The 25922-nt window shown below is 43.9% G+C and overlaps 1 protein-coding gene across 1 annotated transcript; it reads left to right on the forward strand.

Annotated features, from left to right (window-relative positions):
* The first annotated feature begins 379 nt into the window (after positions 1-379).
* Positions 380-24604, forward strand: YWHAQ (tyrosine 3-monooxygenase/tryptophan 5-monooxygenase activation protein theta). The gene is made up of 5 exons (XM_082249896.1): positions 380-785; positions 11250-11373; positions 18504-18667; positions 19575-19670; positions 24415-24604. Exons 1-5 carry the CDS (start codon positions 489-491, stop codon positions 24472-24474), a joined length of 741 nt encoding a protein of 246 aa, XP_082106022.1. The 5' UTR covers positions 380-488; the 3' UTR covers positions 24475-24604.
* Positions 24605-25922: the final 1318 nt, after the last annotated feature.

Genomic DNA, 25922 nt, shown 5'->3' on the forward strand with positions numbered 1-25922 from the left:
ATCTCATATGTATAATGCACACTTTCTGGGGACAATTTTGGAAGGAGCCAGTAAACCTTCCAGCATGTCTTTGGGGTGTGGGAAGAAACCCACACAATTCAGGGAAAACATACAAACTCCATGCAGATGGCCAGGCTGAAAAGGAAGCTCTAAGCAACCCTGTAGCTTTTACATGCTGGCTGTTACTAGAAGTTTGATTTAAGTGGGGGTGTGGTATGATTGTCAGATACAGTTAGTGTATTATATGCATAATGCTGGTTAGATACTGATAGCTAGGTCTAAACCTATTTTAAAACTTTGCTAAGTAGTTTGGAAGTGCTAATTTTTTTTTTTTTCTGCATGGCTTAATGAAGTCTATTTTTATTCTTACAGGTTTGTCTACCTGCTTGTAGTCCATTTCAAGTTGCAACTCCTCACTTGAGTCCTTCACATCCTTGATTTGCTAATTTTATTTCCATCTCCTGTGCATACCAAATCGCACACAAGCCATGGCAGAAAGAACCGATCTTATCCAGAGGGCCAAGCTGGCAGAGCAGGCAGAACGATACGATGATATGGCAGCCAACATGAAGGCTGTAACAGAATGCGGAGAGGAGCTGTCCAATGAAGAAAGGAACCTTCTTTCTGTTGCTTACAAGAATGTGGTTGGAGCAAGGAGGTCTTCTTGGAGGGTCATTTCCAGCATTGAGCAGAAGTCGGGTGAATCAGAAAAGAAGTTGCAATTGACTAAAGAATACCGGGAGAAAATAGAGAGCGAGCTCAAGAGTGTTTGTGACACTGTTTTGGTAAGCTGGCCTACTGAATTTATGGGGAATAGAACTGGCTTTACAAGAAAACCTCTGTTCATTGTAGTAAAGTTAATTTAGTCCTTTATTTTTTCTTCCTTCTGGTGAAGTCTTGGAAATATAGTTGGTCATTACTTCCAAAGTAATGGATTGTCAGACTGGGGGGGGGGGGTCCCAGGTATGATCTTTTAACATAATTACATTGTTTAACCAGGACCAATGCAGCTATGCATATATCATACTTGTGGGATCCTGCTAGAAACTGGATATTATTGTAGAAGAAACAGCTAGTCCAGTGATTGCCACTAGCCTCTGCGTCCCATGCTGAGCGACTGCCTTGCTGCATAGTTTGACCACTCAAGATAGGTGCCCTTTGGATAATTTGCATTTTCTCAATTGTTGCAAAACATTCTCTAATTGAACAAAGTGGAAAGGCGGGTCAGTGACATCACCTTCCCACCTTGTTCAGTTGGAATGCTTTGCAGTCGTTGAGTTCCTGTCTTCGGAATGCAGCAGGGCAGTCACTTAGTATAGAACCCCCAAAGTTAAAATGGTTACATTGGTCCAAGCTGAGCCCGTGTAACTGTAAAAAATTCCATACCTAAAATACTACTTTTTACAATCCAGAAACCCTAAAAGATCTTTTCTGAATTTTAAGATGTTTGTACAATGGGACAACACTTAGGCCCCATGCCCACAGGGCGTTTCTGCAGCTGCTGTTAGGAGCATCAGACGTTTTTTTTTTTTTTTTTTGGGAGCTTAAAAATGCCCCTCCATGTTATCCTATGGCCTCATGCACACACAGGCTTTTTAAGCTGCAAAAAAAACCCAGGTCCTGTGCGTTCAGGAGCAGCAGCGTTTAGCTGTAAAAACACCTGACGCTGCTAAACGTGGCTTAACGCTGTATATTGGCTTTTAGCAGCATCGAGTGTTTTTAAAAATGTGATTGGTCACAAATAGAAGAGGGTTGTGTTCATTTAAAAACGCTGCTACGCTCATTGACGCCAATGTGAAATGCTGCTGAAGGCGTGTTTTTGACGCCGCTTTTTCCTGGCGTCCGAAATGGCTTTGCAGCTCGTTTTTTCTAACGCCCTGTGTGCATGGGGCCTTACATTTTTGCTTTCCAATAATTCTTTTTTTTTTTTTTTTTTTTTTTTTTGGGAGAAATTTTTATTGCCTTGTTCTTCTGGTCCATTTTGATATTTCTCAGCTGATGACTTAAGTTTGTCACAATGTGCAGTAAGTGAAAGCTGCGCACAGGCAGCTCCTGGATATTTTGTGCAGTACTTGTATGGCAGCATAGGGACAAGCTTATGATTATAGGGATATGGAATAACCTTTTTTACAGTACCATCATTCCACATCACGAAATCCTTTAGTACCATTCCACTTTTTGAAGTAATGATTTCCTGACAAGTAGTGCTACCTCCGTTTATTAACCCCAATTCATGGAGTTCTGTGACAATCCCATATTTATCCAGCCTTTACTAGAAATGTTTGGAAACGTGTGTATCTTTATCTTTCGTTCATTGACAGATACAGCTCATCTTCTTGACAGTTGGGTTATACTGCCCCCTACAGGATTAGGACACTAGGCAGGACAAAGGTTGACTATGCCTATGGGACAGTCCCAGGGGTTATACTCCCACTCTGCTATAGGCGCTCAGTTTTTTTTTCTTTACTCCTGACTAGGCAGAGGAGAAGACCTAGTTCCTTGTTGGAATCTCTGGTCTTAGCAATTTTTAAACCCTCTTGGGCATGGCATTCACCAGAGCTTCACAGGTTGCCACTGGAGTCCTCTTCCACTCCTCCATGACATCATGGAGCTGGTGGACGTTAGAGACCTTGCGCTCCTCCACCTTCTGTTTGATGCCCCACAGATGCTCAAATAGGGTTTAGGTCTGGAGACATGCTTGACCAGGCCATCACCTTTACTTACCATCAGCTTCTTTATAAAGGCAGTGGTGTGTTTGGGGTCGTTATCATGTAGGAACACTGCCCTGCGGCCCAGTCTCTGAAGGGAGGGGATCATGCTCTGCTTTAGTATGTCAAAGTACATGTGGGCCTTCATGGTTCCCTCAGCTGTAGCTCCCCAGTGCCGGCAACACTCATGCAGCCTCAGACCATGACACTCCCAACACCATGCTTTACTGTAGGCAAGACACATTGGTCTTTGTACTCCTCACCTGGTTGCCGCCACACACGCTTTACACCATCTGAACCAAATAAGTTTATCTTGGTCTCCTTAGACCACAGGACATGGTTCCAGTCCATGTCCTTAGTCTGCTTGTATTCAGCAAACTGTTGGCGGGCTTGATTGTGCATCTTTAGAAGAGGCTTCCTTTTGGGACAACAGCAATGCAGACCATTTTGATGCAGTGTGGCGTATGGTCTGAGCACTGACAGAGCGTTAACACCAAATTTAACACACCTGTTGCCAGCAGTTTAGACCTTAATGGCTGAGTTTTTTTTTTTTCTTTTTCACCTGGTGCTTTCTGCCAGCAATGCTCCTCCTGTCTTCGGGTGACCTTACTTGCTCATTACAGCAATATTGTCACCCTTGGTTGCTTTCTTCATTTTAAACTAACCCCCCCCCCCCCCCAAATTTTCCATACATGCATACATAGTAGGTGTTTTGTAGTTCACAAATGATGGCTTGGTAAACTGATAATGTGTTAAATGGAATTCCTGTTCTTGGGTTTAAACATCTTTAAAAGTCTGTATCTAGACACAACTTTGTAGTTTTGGATAGAATAAGGGCTCTTTCACACAGGCGATCCGATCAGATCCGCCTGTCAGTTTTTTAGGTGGATCTGATCGGATCCTCCATGCAGCTCTACGGGGCAGCGGGTGTCAGCGGAGACATCTCCGCTGCCATCCGTATCCTGTCCGTGAAATCTGGACGGATGGAAACCCTATTTTTCCATCCGTTCAGTAATCGGATCGGATCTGATGAGAGCGGACATGCGGTCTGCTCTCATCCGATCCCCCATAGAGGGCAGCGGGGGCTGAGACACCTCCCTCTCCGCACTGCAAGCGGAGACGGGGCTGTCATCCGCCGGCTCAGCGGATCGATCCCCCACTGAGCAACACGGATCCGCCTAAGGAGGCGGACCGTGTGAAAGAGGCCTAATTAGGCTTAATTCAAGATTTAAGGTCCAGATTTCTACTGCAAGAATCTAAGGCCCCTTTCAGAAAAGTGGAACGATCGGGTCCGCCTGGCTATTTTTCAGGCGGACCTAATCAGATAACCTATTCTGCGAAGACATATGTAAATAGACATATTTGTTTTATACCACCTGCATCCGATCTGCCAAAAACAGACGGGGATCCGTTCTCCCATTCATCTATCGGATGACCGTTGTATGGAAACCGACAGGCAGTCCGTTTCCATCTGACTGCCCCATAGGGAACAGCGGGTGGAGTCTGTGTCTGTTCCAGATGCAGAGCAGATACGGACTTGTCATCTGCCTGCTCAGCAGATTTATCCCCTGCTGAGCAGGTGGATCCGCTTGCCGGAGTCCACCCCATGTGAAAAGGGCCTTAATCTGCAGATTTTTGCAGCTGAAATATCAAATGTTTTGGAAAAGCTGTGGCTGTTAGCTTGTATAAACAATGATGGGCTGACAGAAGCTGCAGCTGTCCATAAAGTATGCACATTTCAACAATTACGCTTGGACCTATGACCGTCCTGGGTGCTGTCAGATTGTCCATGAATGCTTAGCTGTTCCTAGCCACAGGTAACTGCTGGAGGTCAGTGACAGCCGTGGCCCCTGTCATCCTGTCTTAATTTTGTACAGGCTGAAAAGCTACAGTTATTTAGAATTGCTTATGATTTCAGCCAAAAGAATCCACTGCCAGACCTAAAATCACAAGTGTAAATGAGGCCTTGGAACCTCTGCCTGTTTGCATTGCTCTCTGGCTCTGCTGGAAACTTCCCTTGATGACTAATATCTCACCAGAACAGGAAAAAAGAGGAAACATTAAAGGTAACTTGTCAGCAACCAGTATTCATTAATATCCCCCTCCCCAGGTAGTCCTCAGCATAGTCTGCAGTAAAAGCCTGATAAGGGTTATAACTTCCCCATCCCGCTGTCAGGTGTAACACTTTAATGCAGTGATTGAGAAGTGGGGAATATATACCATCTATTGCTCTCTATGGAGAGGCGGATGTCATCAGACATGTCTGCTGACACCCACCAGCATCCTATCCGGGCTGCCAAAAACAGACAGCTGAGGATCTGTTTGTAGTCCGTTCCCATCTGACCGCCCCGTACAGAGCAGCAGGTTGGGATGGTGTCTGCTGCATAGCGGAGTGGGCGCGGACCTGTCATCCGCCTGATCAGTGGGGATCAGCAGAGGGATCCATCTGCGCTGCTCAGGTGGATCCGCTTGACTGAGTGTGAAAGGGGCCTATCACAGTTGTCTTTGCTTTACTGTTGTATATTTTTGTGCTCATAATGCATCCGTTTACAATGTTTAGGTCTTTTGAATATTAAAAGAAACGGTTCGTGGCCCCTCTATTGTCTGGGAAATTACTTTGCCAAGCAATTAGCTTATTTTAGACATTTTCTTCAGTAAATTTGTTTTTCCAAATAGCCTTTTCTGTTAACAATGTGTCCTTTTTTCATAGGGATGTCATGTTTTAAACTGTGGCCCCTCTGTCTTGAGTATATAATTTAGGCTAGTTAATCCTGTTTAGCGGCTTCAACTTGCAAAATAAGTGACTAAAGGCAGCCATAGATGGCGCGTTACCGATGGTTGCAGGAAAGAAAATTGCTCGATTTCCCACCATCAACCCAATCAATGGGCCACGTCCCTGCGGGGAGAACATAGTGTTTGCTAGAGGCTCGAATGGCAATAATCATGTGTAAAACCTGACAAGCTGATTGTACCCAAGTTGATCGTTTTTTTTAAACTTGGGTACTGTCAGCCTGTCCATACATGGTTAGAATCTCTGCTGATCCGGCAGGGTTTCGAGCAGTCTATGGCCCTCTTAAAGCGATTGTAAAGGTTCATTTTTAAAATAACAAACCTGTTATACTAGCCTGCTTTGTGCAAGAGATTTGCCCAGAGCAGCCCTGATCTCCCTTTTCTGGGGTGCCCCAGGGTCGCTCCTGGCTCCTCCCATCAGGTGCCCCTATGGAGAGGTACTTTCTATGGGGGCACCTGTGCGGGCGCACTCACGAGTCCTGTTGCTGTCTGTGTTACTGGATTTGATGCCAGCGGGAGCCAATGGCTCCTTCTGATTTCTATCCAATGAGGAACTGAGACAGCAGCTGGAGCCACCGGGCTCATGCTTGTCGCTGGAACAATCATGTTCAGGTAAGAAAGAGGGGGGCCCTGGGGGCAGCTGAATGAGTTTTCAGCTTTAATGCTTAAAGGTGAAAAACCATTTTTTTATTAACTCGTTTAACTGTCTTTTTAGCTGAAAAACTGAGATTTACCAAATATTAACTACCAGTAAATCTTTGTGGTCCAAGTGTTTTATTGTGATTGACAGTGAAAGCCACATTTACTGCTTTAGAAGTATGCCCCAATGTCTGACTATGGATATTACATTTCTGCAAAGCTTGGGGATGGGCCTGTTAAGATTGGTTCCAGTTGTGGCCCAGTTTTCACCTGGTGATCCAGCCATTAACATATATTTCCTGCCCTAGGTGACTCTCCTTGCTGTACTGTATCCATGGAGGTGTTGTGTTGTCACCCTAGGATAGCAATTTAATACTAAAACTCCTCCATTTCCCCTATAACCTATGCAGAGGTTTTCTGTGGTCCTAATATACTTTCTAATAACATTCGATTTTACAAGAGTGCATAGGATATCAAGCAGATGTAGGAAAATACATTCATACATTTTTAGACCAAAAGGGAACAGCAACTAAGAAATTCATTGTTGGGATTTATGTTTTAATATGGTGGTGTGTTATGTACTGCCTGTTAGTATTTCTAGACCTCATTCGCTCATCAAACATAGCTGAGCTTTCAGGATCCCCCACAGAGCTGCTGCTACCCTGAAGCTGAACATATCTTTTTAAATGCCCTCATTCTGTTTTTTTCATAGCTTTATAGAAAAGTGATGAAGATGGCAGACTAGACATTTTAGTGAGAGAACTCCATAATGCATTGTGGCATTTAACATATAAAAAGCTTCCTCCCCTATCCCTCTATATTCTGTATAATACTGCATTGTGCTGGCTGCCTTCATGTGAGCAGTGCAGGATTGGTGCCATTTGGCCTTGCTGGATCAATAATCACTGAAGCTGCATAAATCCTACTGCCTGTGGCACTGCAGTAACAAGCATGCTGCAGATATACCATGTCAGCAAAGTACTACACTGGAAGCTGGGTGTGTCTTTTCCCAGACCTTTAAGGTGCCTGCATTGCTCTATTTAACTGTTTCACTTCATTTGCACAGATCGCTTTTTGATGGAACAGTCTTGTCCTTCAGAAAGATTTTAACTCATTTGACTGGTGTGGAATATTATATCCCTGCCACTTGCATTTTTTTAGTCATGGTTGATGCATTCCCTGGAATTTATAAAGACTGATGCAGACAGATTATTGCCTTGTGTCTCTCATGCATTCCAAGTTGTGCAGAATGCTCTGAATTCATGTACCTGTCTAGAACTTGTACTTGAATGTGGCATACGATGTGCCACTTTTAGAATGCACGCAAGACACTTGCAAAATCTACCTAAGCTAGTGTACACCAAAAGAGTTAGTCTGAATTAGCTTCACTTTTGTAGGATTTAAAGTCAGTTTTATTTAGAATTTGCGCATTCATTGTGCCAACAACGTAAATGTGCTGCATTTAAGAACTACCTGAAAGTCAATGTAATGTTGCAATGGCTTCATGAGTTTGGTGCCATACATCAAGAGGGATGAACAGCAGCGTTATTTGAACTTTGCCCCTATTGTCTGGGGTGTAGAGTTTACGGCTGCTAGAGAATCTCCTGTATTCTATTCCAGTTCCTGGGCCTGGCCAGGAGGGTGTAGCATGAGCTGTCTGGTATAGGAAGTTTGACACGCACAGTAGTGTTGGAGGTTAAAGTACAGCAGTCGGCAAGCAAACCTAAAAGGTGTGTCTTATCCTTTCTATTCAGTCAAGCAAAGTGTTTGGCTTTACACATATTAACTGACTTTGTCTACGTAAAGGGTATGTTAACCCTAACTAGGGGAGCATATGGCACGGTGGCCCCCCCCTTCTTTCTCCCAATGGCTGGGACAATTTGGCTAATTCAAGTAAAATTACAGGCATGCAGGCGAGGCACAAACTGCATACTATAGTGAGTTGTGTGTGAACAGTGGTATGGGCTAAAAACTTCAGACTATGTACAGAGGGCAGAAATATGAAATGTTAAGAGTGGGTAACCCCAGATTGCAGGGGTCAGATGTGTAATGTATGTAGTGCAGGGATCAGAAGTATGCAGGCCAGCACATTCTATGGCAGGGATGTCCAACCTTTTGACTTTCCTGTCAAAACCATACCGATGGGCAGATCACAGGTTAACAATAACTGATATAGATAATCTAGATAAAGAGAGATTTTTTTATTATAAAAGTATAGAGGGCAAGCTAAAACTAGTGTTATTTTACACTATTTTTGATTAACTTCATACATCAGTATCTGGTTGGATGGATTTAGTAATTCTCAATTATCAAGGTGCTAATCAGATATTTTGGTTCTAATCTTGTCTTTCGTGTGCTTCATCCTTGGAAATAGCTACTCACAAATATAGTTGCTGCCGAAAACTGACATGAATAAGGGGTGATTGTGAAGTAAGATTTTTTTTTTTTTTTTTCCCCTTTGGAAAGCTAAAACTTGTAAATGTCTGGTAAAGATGCTGTCAATTTTTTTTTTTTCTTTGGCTGGGCGTGTTAATGCGTTTTTACAAAAATTAAAAAAAAATTAAAGTGGATGTAAACCCCATTCACGAAATGTGACCTGGGCACATATCTGTAGTGTTTACTTATCTATCGCCAAAGCGTTTCTTTCTGCTACTCTTCTGTTATCAGCATTTATAACTTCTGACAAGTTCCCAGACATGAGATGACAGCAGCTGAAAATTTGTGTTGGGGAGCTGACTTGGAGACAAGCAGAGGGCTTGTCTATTCACAGCACAGCTCTGCAAAGTTTTTGTTCCCCTGCCTATGTGTATATGCCTTTCATCTAATAAGCTTGCACGGTGTATGCCCAGACTCTCTTCCCACTGCTGAAATGGGAAGAAAAATTTTGCAACACTGTTTACTTTCTAAAGAGGCTAGAAATCTCAAGACAGCAGATATACATGTGAAATGTATGTAGAGATTTTTTAATCTCTCAGCTGAGGCTGCTCACTTCACTGGTTATACGTGAGGGGTTACATCCACTTTAATTTAAAGATTTTGTGTTGAGCCTCATTCATAGCATTCTTGGGTCGCAGGTTGGACACCCCGATCTGTTTTTTTTTTTTTTTTCTCATCTAACCCCCTAATGCATAGAACAGCAGTATATACTGTATGTGTGTATGTATATGTGTGTGTGTGTGTGTATATATATATATATATATATATGTATATATATATATATATATGTATATATATATATATATATATATATATATATATATATATATATATATATATATATATATATATATATATATATATATATATATATATATATATATATATAACACTGATCTATACAGTCTTAACCACATGCAACCCCTATCCCTTTTGGTGACAGGGCTGCTGGTTTACCCCTTCAAGCAGTATTGGTGATTTAAACTGGGGGTTTCTAAAAGCTTTTTTTTTTTTTTTTTTTTTACCCAAAATGCATTCCCGGTAAAACGCCCCACTTTTTCCCTTCCACCCTTCAGTGTTCAGTTAAACTTTCAGACACCATGCACAACTGCTCCAGTTTTGACAAATTTCCCTCAACATTGTATAACGTGGACGGGCTAAAAAATACTGCTCTAAAGTACACTTCTCCTCCCTGCCAAGCTAAAGCTGCTCTCCAGGCCCTTGTCTTGAGCGTGTCCCTACTCCTTGCATGAATCGTCCAAACAGGCTGCACTCTGGATATGTCGCCGCAATAACCAATTTTTGCTCTTGCTGCACTGACCTATCTGCCGCATGTCTGTATTTGGATTAATTGTAAGTCATACTAGGGAATATAACGTTACATGTGATTGGGTCCCTCCCTTAAAGGAGGTTTCGCCAAACCTATGAGCCAGGTCGCATTGGCGACTAGAATTAGCGGACTGGTGCTTGGGTTACACTGCAGCAGGTATCTTGTTGCCAGACATCCCAAGTCTTCTGCAAGGTGCGAGAGTCTCCCGCATGCGACCTGCGACTCCCTGACACCTGCAAGTGCCATGCCTGCATGTGGGAGATTCCCACTGCTCACAGGAGACTTGAGATGTCTGGAGACAGAACGGTGTCTGTCAGCTAGTTCTGGCTCCGTCCGGTCACAGGCGAGAGATACCGAATGCACTCCACCTGTGAGGAGATACAGGAAGCATTGGCTCTGCAGTCTTCCTACTGTCGGTCATGCGTCTCAGGAGCCAGCATTTCCTGCCAGCAGTACCAGCCAGCAGTAAGTCACATGTGCTAGGGGTGCAACTAGCCCCAGCACATAATTAAAAATATCCCAGCATGTGCAGCGTTTCTGACTCCTAACACCATGACCACTTCAAGTCACTGAAGTGGTCATGGTGGTTGGAGATTTCTTTTTAAGATCTCTCAAAAGTAAACCAAGTACACATGGGTCGATTGGCGGGCAACATCAGCCAGGTCATTAAAAAAACTGGCTGCCATTGGGCCCATGTGTTTGGCAGCTGGTCCAACAGAAGCCAACCATTCGGCATGCGTGGAAAAAAAAAAAAAACTGTCTCCTAACTTTTTTTTTTTTTTTTTTTTTAAGCTGGCTCCTAGATTTCATGCTAATTTTGTCAAGCCCTGCCTAAAGTACCCCTGTCATGATAGAAGTATGGGTCTGTCATTGTCTGTCACTTAACAAGCAGAACAAAACACAATAAGATTTGCTTTTTTCATAGAGCTTGTCTACAAATGTTGGTGCCTACCAAGATGGTAGAACAAGACATAGGTTGGAAGATCACATGCTGGTGACTAGTCATTTGCCCTCTGCCTTTTTTGGACAAAGCTTCCAGAGTCTAGGTTGTGTATAACTGTCTCACTAGTGTACTCCCGTTTTCTGTGCAAAAAAACTCCTTGTAGAAGTGGAATTCTCTTGGTCAGTATCGCATGACTTTGGGTTATGGGTCATTGGCAAGTAAGTGTGACATCAAGTTTGCAAGTATGACATGCATGTAGCCTTAAACTCTTGAAAATGGGGACAAATATGGTGAACTTGGTTGGATAAGGCACTGAACATATTTGGAAGATACACGTGTGTGTGTTTTACTCTACTCCTTTATGCTTTTTACAGTTTTAATGTTTGGTTTTTCTTTATTTTAGAAACTGCTTGAGAAGTTCTTAATTCCTAAAGCCACACAACCAGAGTGCCAAGTATTTTACCTGAAGATGAAGGGGGACTATTACCGATACCTTTCAGAGGTGGCAAAGGATGCTGAGAGAACCCGTGAGTATTTTTTTAGAACCTAGTGAAACGTAGACCTAAATGTGTTTGCTGTCAATGGCAAAAAATAGGGCCGTGGCCTGGATTTCTACCTAAAAAGGTGGATTGTGGGGTCCCCCACAATGTACTATTGATAACATGTTATCAATGTCCATAGATATCAGATTTTTATTTATTTTTTTTAAATATTTGGCAGCGGGATTACATATTTAGCTTTCTGGATGTGGTGCAATCGCAATGCGCCTTCTGTGAAGCTTTCTTTTGGGTTATCTTGACTGTACAGAACACAGGTGACATATTCAGAGATCTTTGATCGGCTGCTGCGTTTCAGGTGAATCAACACTGGCAAAGCTTTTGGACATGCCCATCTTATAGTACCCCTAAAACCCAATAATAGTAGTAGTGCATCCAGAGCTGTGCAGTCTTTGGAACTTGACCACATGCTGTGGGGACATCCTGTAATGTTTGTTTGGGCAGTGGATCTTGTTTGGACATTCACCTCGGCAATTAGTGCAACACGTGTAGTTAGTCACAGGGTACTATACAGATTCAGGGCTGTGGTCCATTATGGAGGGCCCTGGGCCCTAAAGACCCCTCTAGAGGTATCCCCATCATGACAGGTGAAGCCTCGACCCATACAGGGATCAGCAACTTGGAGAGGTAAGACAGGTAAGTCAACAGACTTTCTTTACCTCTATTGTAAATTATTAGACTTTAATAATTCCTTATTTGCAGTACTTATTAGTGTCTCCTGATTAGTATTTGTACAATGATTTTAACATTGAACAAGGTGAAATGCAAAGCTCTGGATTCCTGTTGGTGTTTAACCTCTTAACACTGACACAGACCTGACGGGGGGGGGGGGGGGGGTTTACACACTTGCGGTGGCTGCAGGGTCTCTGACGAGCCTACTTCTAGCTGTCAGATGGAAGCTGATTTGCTTCCATACCCCTAGTAACAGTTATTGGAGCACAGGTGAGACATCCAGTATTTAGACCTCGTGTTGCGTTAAAGAACCTGTTGGCAAAACATCACGTGTGGAGAAAATTGGGTAAAGCGCATAAAAGCAGAGCGTGGCGCAGAGCAAGAGCAAAATTGTTTTGCACCAGACCAGCTACGTAACGTTAAACTGGTGACCTGTAGGGGGCATTTAAAAGTTTCCTATGAAAAATACAGGGTACTGAAATTGACTTTTTCACAGGCCCACCCAATTTTTGGGTTTGTATTGGATAGACATTTACTCGGTGCAACCTCATATTTCCATACTTCGTATATCGTATTTTTTACTGAAATTGTTTCCTAGAGCTTTGTGGTAATGGGACGTAAAAATTTGACTACCACTGCTTTATTCTCTAGGGCAGGGATTCCCAAACTACGGCCCTGCAGTTGTTCAGGAACTACAATTCCCATCATGCCTGGTCATGTATGTCAACAATGCCTCATGGGATGTGTATTTCTGCAACAGCTGCAGGGCCGTAGTTTGGGAATCCCTGCTCTAGGGTGTCTGCTTTCCGAAAATATATTTTGCTAGTTTTATGCAATTTTCAGACCTATAATTACTTTTTTTAAACGTGTACATTCTGCTCTGGCAGTGAAAGGGTTACAACTTCTGCCTTTCAGAGCCTAGTCTCGGGTTGATGACTAGCTATTAGATCAAAACGTCTACACAGAGCTATTGTAAGGTAGTTGGGCACTTTTCCCACAGCCCTCCTCCTTTTTCCTGAAAAATTCACTGCAGGACAGCGGACTCCTGAGTTGCTTTGTATCTTTTTCTGGACATATGTACCCTACTTCTGCACCCTTCTCTGTCTTGGCAATGATAGAAACCAGACACGCGAATCAAGCAAAAGCTCCTATAAAACCACTTGAACTGCTCAGTTACATTGTTTTTCTTGCATCAGAGCAGGACCCTATTTTAACACTGGTGTCTGTATCTAATTCTATCTGTGTCAGGCATGCAACTCTAGGCCTTCCTAACCAAGTCAGTTTTCTCCAACTATTTCAGAATTTTTGGACTACTAAAGGCTTTAAGTTGACACTATCCAGAGCTTATAAGCACAATACTCCTCCACCTTCTCTAGATGACGACGAAGTGGAACTACCTCCCTTAGAAATAGACATTGAAAACTTTGAAGAAGACCCAGAGATGGCGTTGAAGGCTGCTGACGCATTCTTGGCACAGCCCCAAATATACCTGATGTGATGGGTTTGTGCATTATGCTTGCCAGTAGAGGTATGCTCGCTACTGCAGTATCCTCAAAATAGTTGCAGTTGATTTTTCTCAGTCTCGCCAAGCACCTATGACTACGAACTGCGCTGGAAAAAACTTCCAATACCAGTTACAATCCCAGCTTTCCCAGAATACTGTACTTTGGCTGTCATTCCCACTTGGTATCTTGTATTTTGGCTTTTCTGCAATTTTCAAAAAGATGGCTTTAAATACTCTTAAGGGACCAGTTTTCTGCAGTGTCCAACCTATTGCAAAAGCCTTTGGCCTCTTGCAAAAATGTATATTCAAGGCATCTCATTGATCAGACCCCCATTACAGCACCCTGTGTCCTTGGGACCACTCTGTATAATCGCTCAGATCACTTTAACAAAAAATTGCCTGTGCTCAAAAAAAAAAAAAATCCAGGACTGTAGCTGCAGTCAATTAGGTGGTGTTATACATACAGTGGTATTGAGGTGGTTGAAGACCTTGTCCTGTCTTCCTTGTACTCTTCTAAGCAGTCAAATACATTTTCTCTGCATTGTTAGATGGACAACCCTGACTGCATTCAATCTAAAAGCCACAGCCTCTATGAAAAACACAAAGTTCCCCCAACAAGGTCACTAACTGGACATCCTGCCTCCAATACTCCAATTGTCAGGTGGATAAGACCGCATGGTGGAGCATGGGCTCTATAAAGAGATGGTGCATATGCAATAACTTTGCATGCTAATAACTCCACCAGCTTGGTGGTAGTTTCCTGGGCATTCTGCCATCAGATGTCCCTTGCCACCGTCTGGTCTTTAGTTTGCACGTTCTCCAAGTAGTACTAGATGGATGCCCAAGCCTATGCAGATGCAGCTTTTGTCTGCAAGGTTCTTTCAGGGGCACTTTTGAGAGAGGTCTTTTAGCCCCCCCCCTTCATTTTTTTTTTTCCGTGGATCCATGAAGGAAATGTAGTCTTTCGTAGTCTTTCCTGTAAATTCTGTATTTTGGAGTGGAGTATAGGTCACAGACAACTCTGCTCTGTTCCCATGTTGCTTTGCTAAAGTCTGATGGTGTGGGGTAGGGTTAGAGGGGGTATACTCCAGGTTAGAGCAGTGTTCAAAAGCTTTCAGTGTCTAATCACCTGAAGGTGGTAGCCTTTAAACCAGGGTCTGTGAATAGTCAGCCTGCCCTGTACTCCATAAGGGATTTACAGGTAAGAAAAAAAAAAAAAATAGATTGGCAGAGTTTGAGAACACCACACACTTAAGTGTTTTTTTTTTTTTGATCCACTATTAACTTAGAGCTGAGAAACCCCATCTAATAAAAACGCTCACTATAGTTTTGTGTCCCTGACTGTCCTAAGTGGCTAAGCTTTTGTGCCAGGATCTGGAGGGGGGAACAGCTTCCACCTGACTTTGCGGAGCTGGCTGACTATTTGGTCCAGGGGTTGCAGTTCATCTGTAATGCCCCTCTGGATGCGACTCTTAAGGCCCGTACACACGTACCGATTGTCGGCCGAAAATGTTCGGCCGATTTTCGGCTTGTTAGTATGATGCTGCCGACAGCGCACTTTCGGCCGAAAAGAATCTGTCGTTCAAGCATTAAAATTTTTGTTGGCCAACACCAGAACGGCCGATTGTTCGCCAGTCCGTACAGAATTCGGCCGACAGACAGCAGATTTGCAAGACTGGGCATGCTCCGAAAAGACAAGGAAAGTTAACCATCACATGACATCACTTCTGCAGTCGGCTGTTGGCCGACAAAATTCGTGTGCAGTCTTTTGCAGTTTTCAACAGACAAGACAGCCCTCGGACAAAAGACAGCCGATCGTTCGGCCGACGATCGGTACGGGGCTTTAGTCTCTGGTCTGTCCGTGACAGCAATGATCCTTCAGTGCATGATATACTGGTCTGCGGACCAGACTTTACAGAATGCCTTGTGATCGCCCTGGTCTGATGGCTTTGCTCTCTGGTGCTTCGTCAGTTATCCTTCCCCTGTACTGGACGGTGGTCACCACGGATGCCAGCCTGTTGAAGTGGGATGGTGTTTTTTGGCACATATTGTGCTCAGGGGCTCTGGACTCTGGCTACTGGTCTTTTTACTCTGGAGGGGTTTTCATCAATTGTCTGGTCGGGAACTCCCAAGTTGGTCCTGTTGGCCTCTCGTCTCAACAGGGAGGTGCTTGGTTTTGTGGCAGGGTCTTGGGATCCTCTTGCTGACATCCGATGCACTAGTGGCTCTTTTGGGGCCGACGGCATCTAATTATACATCTCTCCTCTTCTAGTACTTCTGCCAAGACTCCTGTGTAGGCTCGAGGCAGAGGAGATTATGGCCACCCTAGAGGCTCTGGACTGGCCTCGCCAGTCTTGGTATGCAGATTTGATACGGTTGGTTGTCAATGCACCTTGGAGACTTCCTCTTAGAGGAGATCTGATGGCTCAAGGGCCAATCTTCCATCTTGCTTTACAGTTGCTAGCTTTAACAGCTTGGCTGTCGGAAGCCAGGTGCTAGAGGGTACTTTGGGGATGTGAATCTCTTGTGGCTCCTTGGAGTTTGGCTTCCTCCACTGAGGTGTTGAGCAGTAGTTGGCCTCGGGTACCATCAAGGGCCCGGTTTGGCTTTTTGCTTTTGTCGTCCTTTGCCACTTGGCTCCCCCAGTGCGGTCTCCATTGTCCTAGTGGGATCCCAACTTGGTGTTGTCGGTTCTTCAGTAACCACCTTTGGAACATATTTGCAAGATTCCTCTGCTTACATTGTCCCAGAAGGTAGCTTTCTTGGTGGCTTTTTCTTCTGCTTGGAGGGTGTCTGAGCTGGCAGCTTGTCTTGTCATTCACCTTACTTGGTGGTTCACGGAGATAGTGGTGCTTTGTCCCTGTCAGTTCCTAAGGTCGTCTCTGGCTTCAATTTTAAAGACCTTGTGTCCTAGTCCTAAGCACCCTAAAGAGATTGCCTCACATTCTTTGGATGTGGTTCGGGCACTCATGGTGTACCTGGCGGTGACTGAGTCATTCCGTAAATCGGATTCCCAGTTTGTCTTTACGGATGGACCCTGTAAGGGGCTGACCGCGTCTGCTGCAAACCATTTCCAGATAGATCAGACAGAGGGTGGTGCAGGCCTATTCCATCAAGGGTCAGGATCCTCCTTTCCCTGTTAAGGCGCATTCTATGTGGGCACTTAGTGCCTCTTGGGCCTTCTGTCGGGCATCACTGGTGCAGGTTTGCAAGACTATCACCTGGTTGTCCTTGCACACTTTAACAATATTTTATGGTGGATGTGTTGGCATCTGCGGATGCTTTTTTTGGCTGCAAGGTTCTGCAGGCTGCTGTTGATTAGTCCTCTTTTTGTTGGCTACTTTTAGCCTTTGGGAAGTGTTTTTATTGCGGTGTTCTTCCACCCCTCATGTTGACACTGCTTTGGGACATCCCAAGGGTCAAGATATTGAATTGTCTGTCAATGAATGAGAGAGCTGGATTTTTGCCTTACCGTAAAATCCCTTTTCTCTGTTTGATGGACACAGCCCCCGCCCCTGAGTTGGGTTAAATCAGGGCTCGACAATCCCCGGCGCCAGGTCGCATTTGCGACTAGAATTAGCGACCTGGCACCTGGGGTGCCCTGCAGGAGGTGTCCTGTCCCTTTTGCGCCCCCACCTCCTTCCCAGAGTGCACGGACTTCCGCGCCGTCCAAAAATTGAGGCCCCGGCTTTTCGGCCGCCTTCTGTGAGATGAGGCTGGGGAACTGGCGCCCTCTTGCGGTGGCCGGGAGTAATGCCTGTTCTGAATGCCTTTCCATCTCCTTCCAAACAGGAGAGGAGAGGGAAGTTTTTGCAGGCTTCATCTCTGTCCAGTTAACTTTGCTTAAAGGTAAGTGGACAGGGAGTGTGGTTTTATTTATTTTTTTAAATTTAAAAAAATATATATATATTTTTTTTTTTCCTCATCACCGTGCCACAGCCGAAGGCCCCTTCCACACGGGCTGTCTGAACAGGTCCGCCTGTCAGTTTTTCAGGCAGACCTGATCGGACCCTTGATTCTCCTCTATGGAGCAGTAATCTGCCGCCATCTGATCCTGTCCGCCAAAAACAGACGGATGGTGGTTCTATTTTCTATCCATCTCGTGGATCGGATCACATGGCATCGGATGGAAAGAGACAGACAGTCTGTTTCCATCCAATTGTGCTATAGAGGAAAGTGGGGTTCTATCCGTTTTATTAAATAAAGCTTGGCTGTTTAAAAAAAAAAAACTGGCTCCTAACTTTTTTAGCTGGCTCCTAGATTTCAGGCAAATTTGTCAAGCCCTGGGTTAAATGTTCTGCTGACACTGCTTGTTACAAAACTGAAGACCTATAGCAGGAAGTGGGAGTATACCTCCTGGGACTGCTCTGTAGGCGTAGTCCAACTTTTTTCTGCTTGGTGTCCTACTCCTTTAGGGGGCAGCAAAACCCAAGGGTCGATGATATGGAGCTGTCAATGAACAGAGAAGGATTTTACAGTAATACAAGTTTTTTTTTTTTTTTTTTTTTTTTTTTTTTTTTTTTTTTTTTTTTTCCTGGGTTGGGTACACCCGCTTCAACACTACTGCAGTGCTCATGAATGGTAACAAGATGTATTGCTTTGACTCTCCTGATTTTTCAAAATGATAATGGTGCAGTTTATAGCAAAACCTCAAATGGTGGTATATAAATTTACTGAATTACCTGTTGCCCAGAATTTTTTGTTTTTTAGGGGAATTTATGAAAGCGAAAAAATAAGCTAGCATTGAGAATTTGCTTGAATCTGTTAGTTCTTAAGTCTTTGCTAGACTGGGGAGTGCATGTTTGTGTGGGGTTTTTTTTTTTTTTTTTTCCTCGAAGCTTGCTTAAATCAAATACAATGTGAAATAAATGTTCTGTATCACTAACTCTGCTTTGTCATAATATATATATTTTTTTCTTTACAGAGACAATAGAAGACTCGCAAGCAGCTTATCAAGACGCATTTGACATCAGCAAACAAAAAATGCAACCAACCCACCCCATCCGCTTGGGCTTAGCCCTAAATTTTTCTGTATTCTATTACGAAATTCTTAATAGCCCAGAAAAGGCTTGTTCACTGGCAAAGACTGTGAGTACTGACCTGCAAATATTTTATTCTAGGTTTTTTTTTTTAACCCCTTAGGAATTTTTCACAGGCTTACAGATCTTAAGTTTTTGCAGTTGAAGTGCTCTCGTTCGAACCTTTGTTTTTGTTTTTTTTGTTTTTTTTGACGAACCCCCCCCCCCCCAAGTTCATGTAGGGATTGGCATGTACTCGGCTCAAATTGTCAGTTGCTGTGGTGGAAAGAGTGCTGCCGGTAGTATTAGACATGTAAAAAAAAATGTTTTTTTTTTTTTCTTTCCCTGGAGTTCAAGACCCTGTTAAGTTTGTGATTTAGGCTAGTAGTGTCCTGCAGTGGGAGTGTATACCTATGGCACACAGGTTCCTTTCTCCAACTGTCACATTCCCAAATCTTCTTGGTAACACGGATGCTTAGATTTTTCTAGAGAAGGCCTCGGGCATCTTTAAAATAATGCAAATAACTAGTTACAAAGTCAGCAGTACGGATGTGTTGAGAAACCCTTTTTCTTATCTTTGGTTTGTTACAGGTACTTGTATAGCACTTTAAATTTGTGCAGATATATATACATTTACATTAATCCCTGCTCTTAAGGAGCTTACAATCAAAGTTCCCTAACTCTTAATCGAAGTTCCCTAACTCTCATTCATACATACCAGGGCCAATTAACCTACCAGCATGTCTTTAGAGTGTGGGAGGAAACAGGAGTTCTCCATGTGCCTGCGTGGGTTTCCTCCAGGTACTCCTGTTTGAATATCTTTATTTATGACTCGGTATACAAAAAATAAAATGAATCCCAAAGACAAGCATTTTTGAATGTACTTGACCCAGATTTAGTTCTGTACCAATCATTTGTAGATTACCATTTTTCCTTTTGACAAATTTTTGCTAAAATATTGGCATTTCTCTTGATAGGCATTTGACGAAGCCATCGCCGAATTAGACACCCTCAATGAAGACTCGTACAAAGATAGCACTCTTATCATGCAGCTACTTAGAGACAATTTAACAGTAAGTTGTGTGGGGTTTTTTTTTTTTTTTTTTTTTAACCATGGTTGTCGTGTTGGAGATACTTGGGCTTCATTTGGACTTCTAGTAGTTTAACTGCAAGCTTTACGCCTCATTCACACACCCGGATTGACGCAGTAGTGGGGTTGGCTCTTGGGGAAGAGTTGCACAAGTGTCCGAATGGTTGGATTTGTGAATGTCAATCTGTAGAAGTGGACATTCCTAGGCAGATTGCTCCATGTAAGTCTCTGAAGTGAAATCCAATGGATTAAAGGGGAAAAAGATATAATCACATCTGACTGGTAAACTGCAATAACTGGATTTTTGTCTTCACGTAAAATCCTTTTCTGATGTTCATTGATGGACACAGCTCCATATCTTCTTTGACCCTTGGGTTTTGCGGCTCCCTACAGGAGTAGGACATTAGGCGGAAAAGAATTGACAATGCCTATAGGGCAGTCCTAGGGGGTATACTTCCGCTTCCTTCTATAGGACTTCAATTTGTAACAAGCAGTGTCAGAATGAAAGGTACCTCAACTAAGGGGTGGGTGCTGTCTGTCAATGAACATCAGAGAAGGATTTTACGGTAGACAAAAATCCAGTTTTCTTTCGTTCATTGACACACAGCTCCATATAATATTTGACCCTTGGGACATCCAAAAGCAGTGTCAACATAAGGGGTGGGAAAAAATACAGCAATAAACATACTTTACAAAAAGGCCAAATGTAGCCAACCAGGAACAACTGGAGCTTACCTGATGAAAAAATGACACCAAGAGGCTGAAGCCTCTCCAACAGCAGCCTGCAAAACCTTGCGACCAAAAGCATCATCCACAAATGCATCCACGTTGTAAAATTTTGTGAAGGTGTGCACCGACTACCAAGTGGCCACCTTGCAAACCTGGACCACGGACTCCTGATGACGGAAGGCCCAGGAGGCACTAAGCGCCCTCGTAGAATGCACCTTAACCGGGAAAGGATATGGAATAGGCCTGCACCACTCTCTGCCTTATCCACCTGGAAATGAACCCAGCAGATACAGCCTGCCCCATACAAGCACCACATCTGTAAGGACAAACAAGGAATCAGATTTCCAAAACATCTGTTGCCGCCAGGTACACCCTGATTGCCCGAACCACATCTAAGGAATGTAAGGCCATCTCTTTAGGATGCTTAGGCCACAAGGAAGGCAACGCAAGGTCTTCAAGTGGATACCAGAAACTGAACTAAGTGGATACCAGAACTGCCAGGACAACGCAGCCAACTCCGACACCCTGCATGCAGAAGTAATGGCCACCAAGAAGGCCACCTTCTGTGTCAAAGTAAGCACGGGAAGTTCACAAATATTTTCAAAGGCGGCTTTTGAAAAACCGACAGTACCAGATTAAGGTCCCCACGGAGACCTTACTGGGGGATCCAAGTGGCGTACCCCCTGAACTGAAGAATTTGTGGCTAACGGGCATTGGAAGAAAATGGCTAAGGCGGAAATCTGGCCCTTGATGGTGCCCAGGGCCAAACTCTGATCTACAGCTCTTTGGAGAAACTCCAAAAGATGAGACACCGAAAGGAAACTGGAAGAAACCCCTCCAGATGCTATGATCTTCCTAGAAGTATATATTCTATCTTTCAACAGCCTAGGAATTAGATTCCGACAACTGTCCTTTAACAGCTTGGCTATTGAAAGTCAAGCGCTGAAGCCAGAAACCTTAAAGCATGATGGAAGATTGGTCCTTGAGCCAAAAGATCTTTTAGTCTGCAAGGGACATCAGTGACCAGTCTTACTAGATCTGCATACCCAGACCTGTGAGGCCAGTCTGGAGCCACCAGAATGACTGACTGACTGGAATCCCTTCTGCCTCGATTTCTTTAAATTATATTGTCCCCAAGCAGCCACCAGAACGTCTGGTGTCAGCCAGAGGATCCCAAGACCTTGCGACAAACTTCTGAACCTTCTGGTTGAGACAAGAGGCTAACCGACCACATCGGGAGTCCCCCACCAGAGACAGTTGTTGAAACACCTCTGGGGTAAAGAGACCATGTGCCCGGATCCAGCGTCTGTCGACTGAGGTAGTCCGCCTGCCAATATATCTACCCCTAGAATATACACAGCAGAAGGGGCTGGAAAAAATGTTCTGCCCACATTTAGAACGCTGACCACTTCTCTGGCCACTAGGGCACTTTTGGTGCCCTCTTAATTGACATACGCCACAGTCGTGGCGTCCAATTGAATCCTTACCACAGGGCTTGATCGCCCGAATCTCAAAGATATTGATTGGTAGACTGGACTCCCTTGGTCCAAACTCCATGAGCCGGAACCGGTCCCAAGATACCTCCCCACCTGGACAGGCTGGCATACATGATGACCAGTCTAGTACAGGGGAGGAAGGATTTTCCCTGTCGACGCACCGGGGGGCGGAGCCACCATATCACGGACCCCCTCGTACCCTGGCTCAACAGGATCAGATTGTCTAGGGACTGTGGACTCTTGTTCCATTTGGCAAGAATCTCCTTGCAAATGTCTGGTATGGTACTGAGAAAACAGAAATGCTTTGAAGGTGGAGACCATCAAGATCAAGCCCAGCACTGGCATCCAAGTCCTGAGATATGATCGCCGAATGGATAACAGGAGCCGAATTGCATCCTGTTTTTTTTTTTTTTTTTGTTTTTTTTTCTTCTCTGGGAGGAACACCCGGGCGGAGGTTAAATCCAGAGTCAGTCCCAGGTAGTTCAGTTTGTTGGACAGAATAGAGCTGACTTTTGAAAATTCAGTTTCCAGCCGAACTCTTGCAAAGTTCGCACATCCAGATAGTCTTTCAAAGGCAGATGGAGATTCTGGAAGCAGGTCGTTGAGGTACCCCAGTATCGCAATCCCCCGCTGCCTTAGCAAAGCTAACACCGACACTTTTTTTTGTGAACGCCCACGGAGCTGAGGCAAGACTAAAAGGGTAACGCCACTAATAGTGCTCTTCGCCCACAGCAAAGAGGAAAACGCTGATGCCCGACATATAGGGATATGAAGGTAAGCATCCTTGATAGAGGCCAGAAAATCCCCTTGCAGGGATGCCACTATTGTGCGAATGGGACTCTATCTGAAATTTCTGACCCCGCACAAAGCGGTATCTGACCCTGCACAAAGCGGTACAAGACCTTGAGATCCAAGATTGCACGGACCTTTCCTTCCTTCCTGGGAACAATAAATGGGTTTGAAAAAAAAACCCCTGAAAACATTCCGACTCTGGAACTGGTGCCATGACTTGTGAGCAGATCCTGTACTGTCCCGAGGATGCCTCGCAGACTATCCAGAGACAGACAAGTTGGAAGGGAAGAACCTTGCTGGAGGCAAGGACCGAAAATTGATCTTGTATCCTGACCGAATCAACTCGTGGACCCACTTGTCTTGAATCAAGGAGGTCCACGGGTCTGGAAAGAAGCTAAGACTTCGCCTGTCCCCGACCCACCCAACACCCCAGATATGGGTGAGGGCGCCCATTCAGGCAGAAGTGGACTTGTCTGCGGGACCAGAGTAACCCACTTTTGGCTTACCAGACCAGGGTCTCTTGGAATCTTCCACAAAGTTACAGGTGGATTTTGATCCCTTGTCCTGCAGGACGAAAGGGCTGTTTGTGGGCCGAGAAGAAAGGACCGGGCTTGTGATGAGGCTCTTTGCCCTTGGTAACCTGAGGGAGAAGAGTACTTCCCATAAGGAAGCCCTGAACAGGCAGTCTCCTACAAAGATCGGTCAACACTTTTTGGAAGCCTGGTCTGCAGACCAGCATTTCAGCCAAATCATGTGAAGTCACCACTGCCATGGACACCTTGCAGGCTAAGGGGGCCGCCTCCAGAAGAATCGGATATACTGCAAACCCTGTACTAACTGGTCTGCCCATTCAGACAGTGATGTGCCCCATCACTGCTTGGGGGGGGGGGGGTGCGCACACTAGGTGAGGGTGAATGGGGGAGGTATTTTGCAGAGGGGACACCCAATAGTGAGGATGCACTATTTGGGAAGGACACTACTCACCCACCACACCTTGGAACCGGATGGGCACAACTCCAGGCAGAATACTGCACCATCTTGAAATGGGGGTGCTATGGGCCAGAGGTATGCTCAGACTCAATTCGTGACCAGGGCTATGTGTCTTTGCAAGACGTTTAACCCGCCCAATGGGGCTATGTTGCGGCCAACCTAGCTCGGAGCTGCGGTAAGGTCGTGCTCGCTGCCGAACTGGGAAGACCGTAAGGATCGAATATATCCAATGCCGTCGCCCAGTCCCAGGAGTTGATTGTAGTTCTCACTGGAACAGACTTGATTGCAGTTCAGAAAAGAAAATAAGAGAATTTTTGTTTTAAAAAAAAAAAAAAAATGCTAGGACCAAAGATCCCAGCAAGGAACTAGGTCCCCACTCCTGACTAGGCAGAAAAAAAAAACCTGAAGTCTTATAGCAGGAAGTGGTAGTATACTCCCTAGGACTGCCTTATTTTTTTGATTAGTGTCCCACTCCTGTAGGGGGCAGCATAACCCAAGGGCCAAAAGTGTCCGTCAATGAACGAAAGAGAAATATATGTTGTTTTTTTTTTTTTTTTTTTTTTTTTGCACTTGGGTGTATAGAACTGCATTTTGCATTGAGCATGTGATGCATCATGAACTTTATGAATGTTACTACATGGGCAGAGATGTGAATGAGCCTTGCACTGTTGTAATCATGGAAAACAACTTTTTTTTTTTTTTTTTTTTCTGCCCCTCCAGTTATGGACGTCGGATACCATTGAAGGTGGTGAGGCCGGTGAACCAGAAGAGAACAACTAACTGGTGCAGCAGACACATCATTCCCCGAACAACCCTTTTTACACGTCTCCATTCCTAATCGCTCCACGTGGATTTCCTATAGCAAAGAGTCCATCCATGTGTAACGGAAATAAAGTTTTTAGTTTCTTCACGCTGCAGCTTTGGGAAACTCCTTTTTTTTTTTTTTTTTTTTTTGTTTTTTATGTTGAGGTCGTTTGACTTTTGGTGTGCGGTTACTGCTGTAGAGAAGTATTAATGGTTTCACTTCATGTTTAAAATTTAAAAAATATATATATAGAAATGCACATAAGTAATTACAGGTCACTTATGTCAAGGACTTGAAATTTTTCTGATATTTAAATAGAAAAATTGAAACCACCAGTTTCTGCAACTGATGTGTTGTGTATTATAATGTACAATGTAGAAAACAGCTGCAGCCAATTCTGGTTGTAGTGATTTCCTTCCCCCCTTTTTATTGGTTGGGCCCATAATACTTTTATTATGCAAAGCTTTTTTTTTTTTTTTTTTTTCCCCCACCCTGTAAAAACCAAAAGTTTTACTTTTGGGGGGTAGTAAAGGTAATTAGTAAATCTTGGGCGTGGCTATTGAATTATAATTGCTGGTAACAGGTTCTGTGTTCTTTCTATCTAGCAGCTGTTCATTGAACTCAAGGGCTGCTAACTGCAAATGTGGAAATCCTTCTTTTTTACTTTTTTTTTTTTTTTTTTCCCCCCTCCCCTTTCCCTTTTATGCTGCTGTTCAGTTAACAAACCTGTGCCTATTCCAATAAACCCATTATTACACTCCTGGCCTTGTTGTTCTGGTGTTCACTTAGCATGTAACAAATGCATGTTATGCACACAGTTATCTGCAGTGTAAATCATTTCAGTACACTGGAACTTCAGGGTTAATGGAAGCCACTTAATAGTTTTTGAATGACACATTTATTTTTACAACTTCCAGATGTATTCCTGTAATGAGGGTGTCTGATTTTATCCTGTGATTGTTTGAACACCTCAGTTGGCTTGTTTCTTGTCATTGTAGTTCCACATGAGAAGAAAAGATCTTGTGCAATTTATCCCTTCTGTTATTGGAAATTATGTATGAAAATAAAAAGACCCTTTTGTAAACCACGTCTTGTTGCAAATTGAAGGAACACCTTGCCCACCCCCCAATGTTTGAAAGGAAATGTCTGAGATGAGGGCTGTGTGATTTGTAAGTATAAGGAAAGGCAGCACATAAAGAGCAGCCCACATTGTCCTTTTTCTGATTATCTTAAGTTTTTAGAACTCATCTTTGAAATACTTTTTTTTCCTTTGTTTTGGTGCAGCCACGTGACCACTAACCCTCTGCTTGGGTAGTGGCAGGTAGAGCTTTCTTGCTGAAAATGTTACCACAAAGATGTAAGTGCCTTTGTGAGTAAATAAAGGCAAATGTTCAATAGGTATGTCTGATCACTGAGTTGCGTT

Source organism: Pelophylax lessonae (assembly GCF_965119305.1).
Source record: "Pelophylax lessonae genome assembly, chromosome: 3".
In the NCBI taxonomy this organism is placed as follows: domain Eukaryota; kingdom Metazoa; phylum Chordata; class Amphibia; order Anura; family Ranidae; genus Pelophylax; species Pelophylax lessonae.

What these genes read in the sequence shown, in the direction of transcription:
- YWHAQ (XM_082249896.1), top strand. Translation starts at nt 489, where the DNA reads ATGGCAGAAAGAACCGATCTTATCCAGAGGGCCAAGCTGGCAGAGCAG. An exon ending in GTGTTTGTGACACTGTTTTG is followed by an intron (nt 786 to 11,249) that starts GTAAGCTGGCCT and finishes TCTTTATTTTAG; the next exon opens with AAACTGCTTGAGAAGTTCTT. An exon ending in AAAGGATGCTGAGAGAACCC is followed by an intron (nt 11,374 to 18,503) that starts GTGAGTATTTTT and finishes TTTTCTTTACAG; the next exon opens with AGACAATAGAAGACTCGCAA.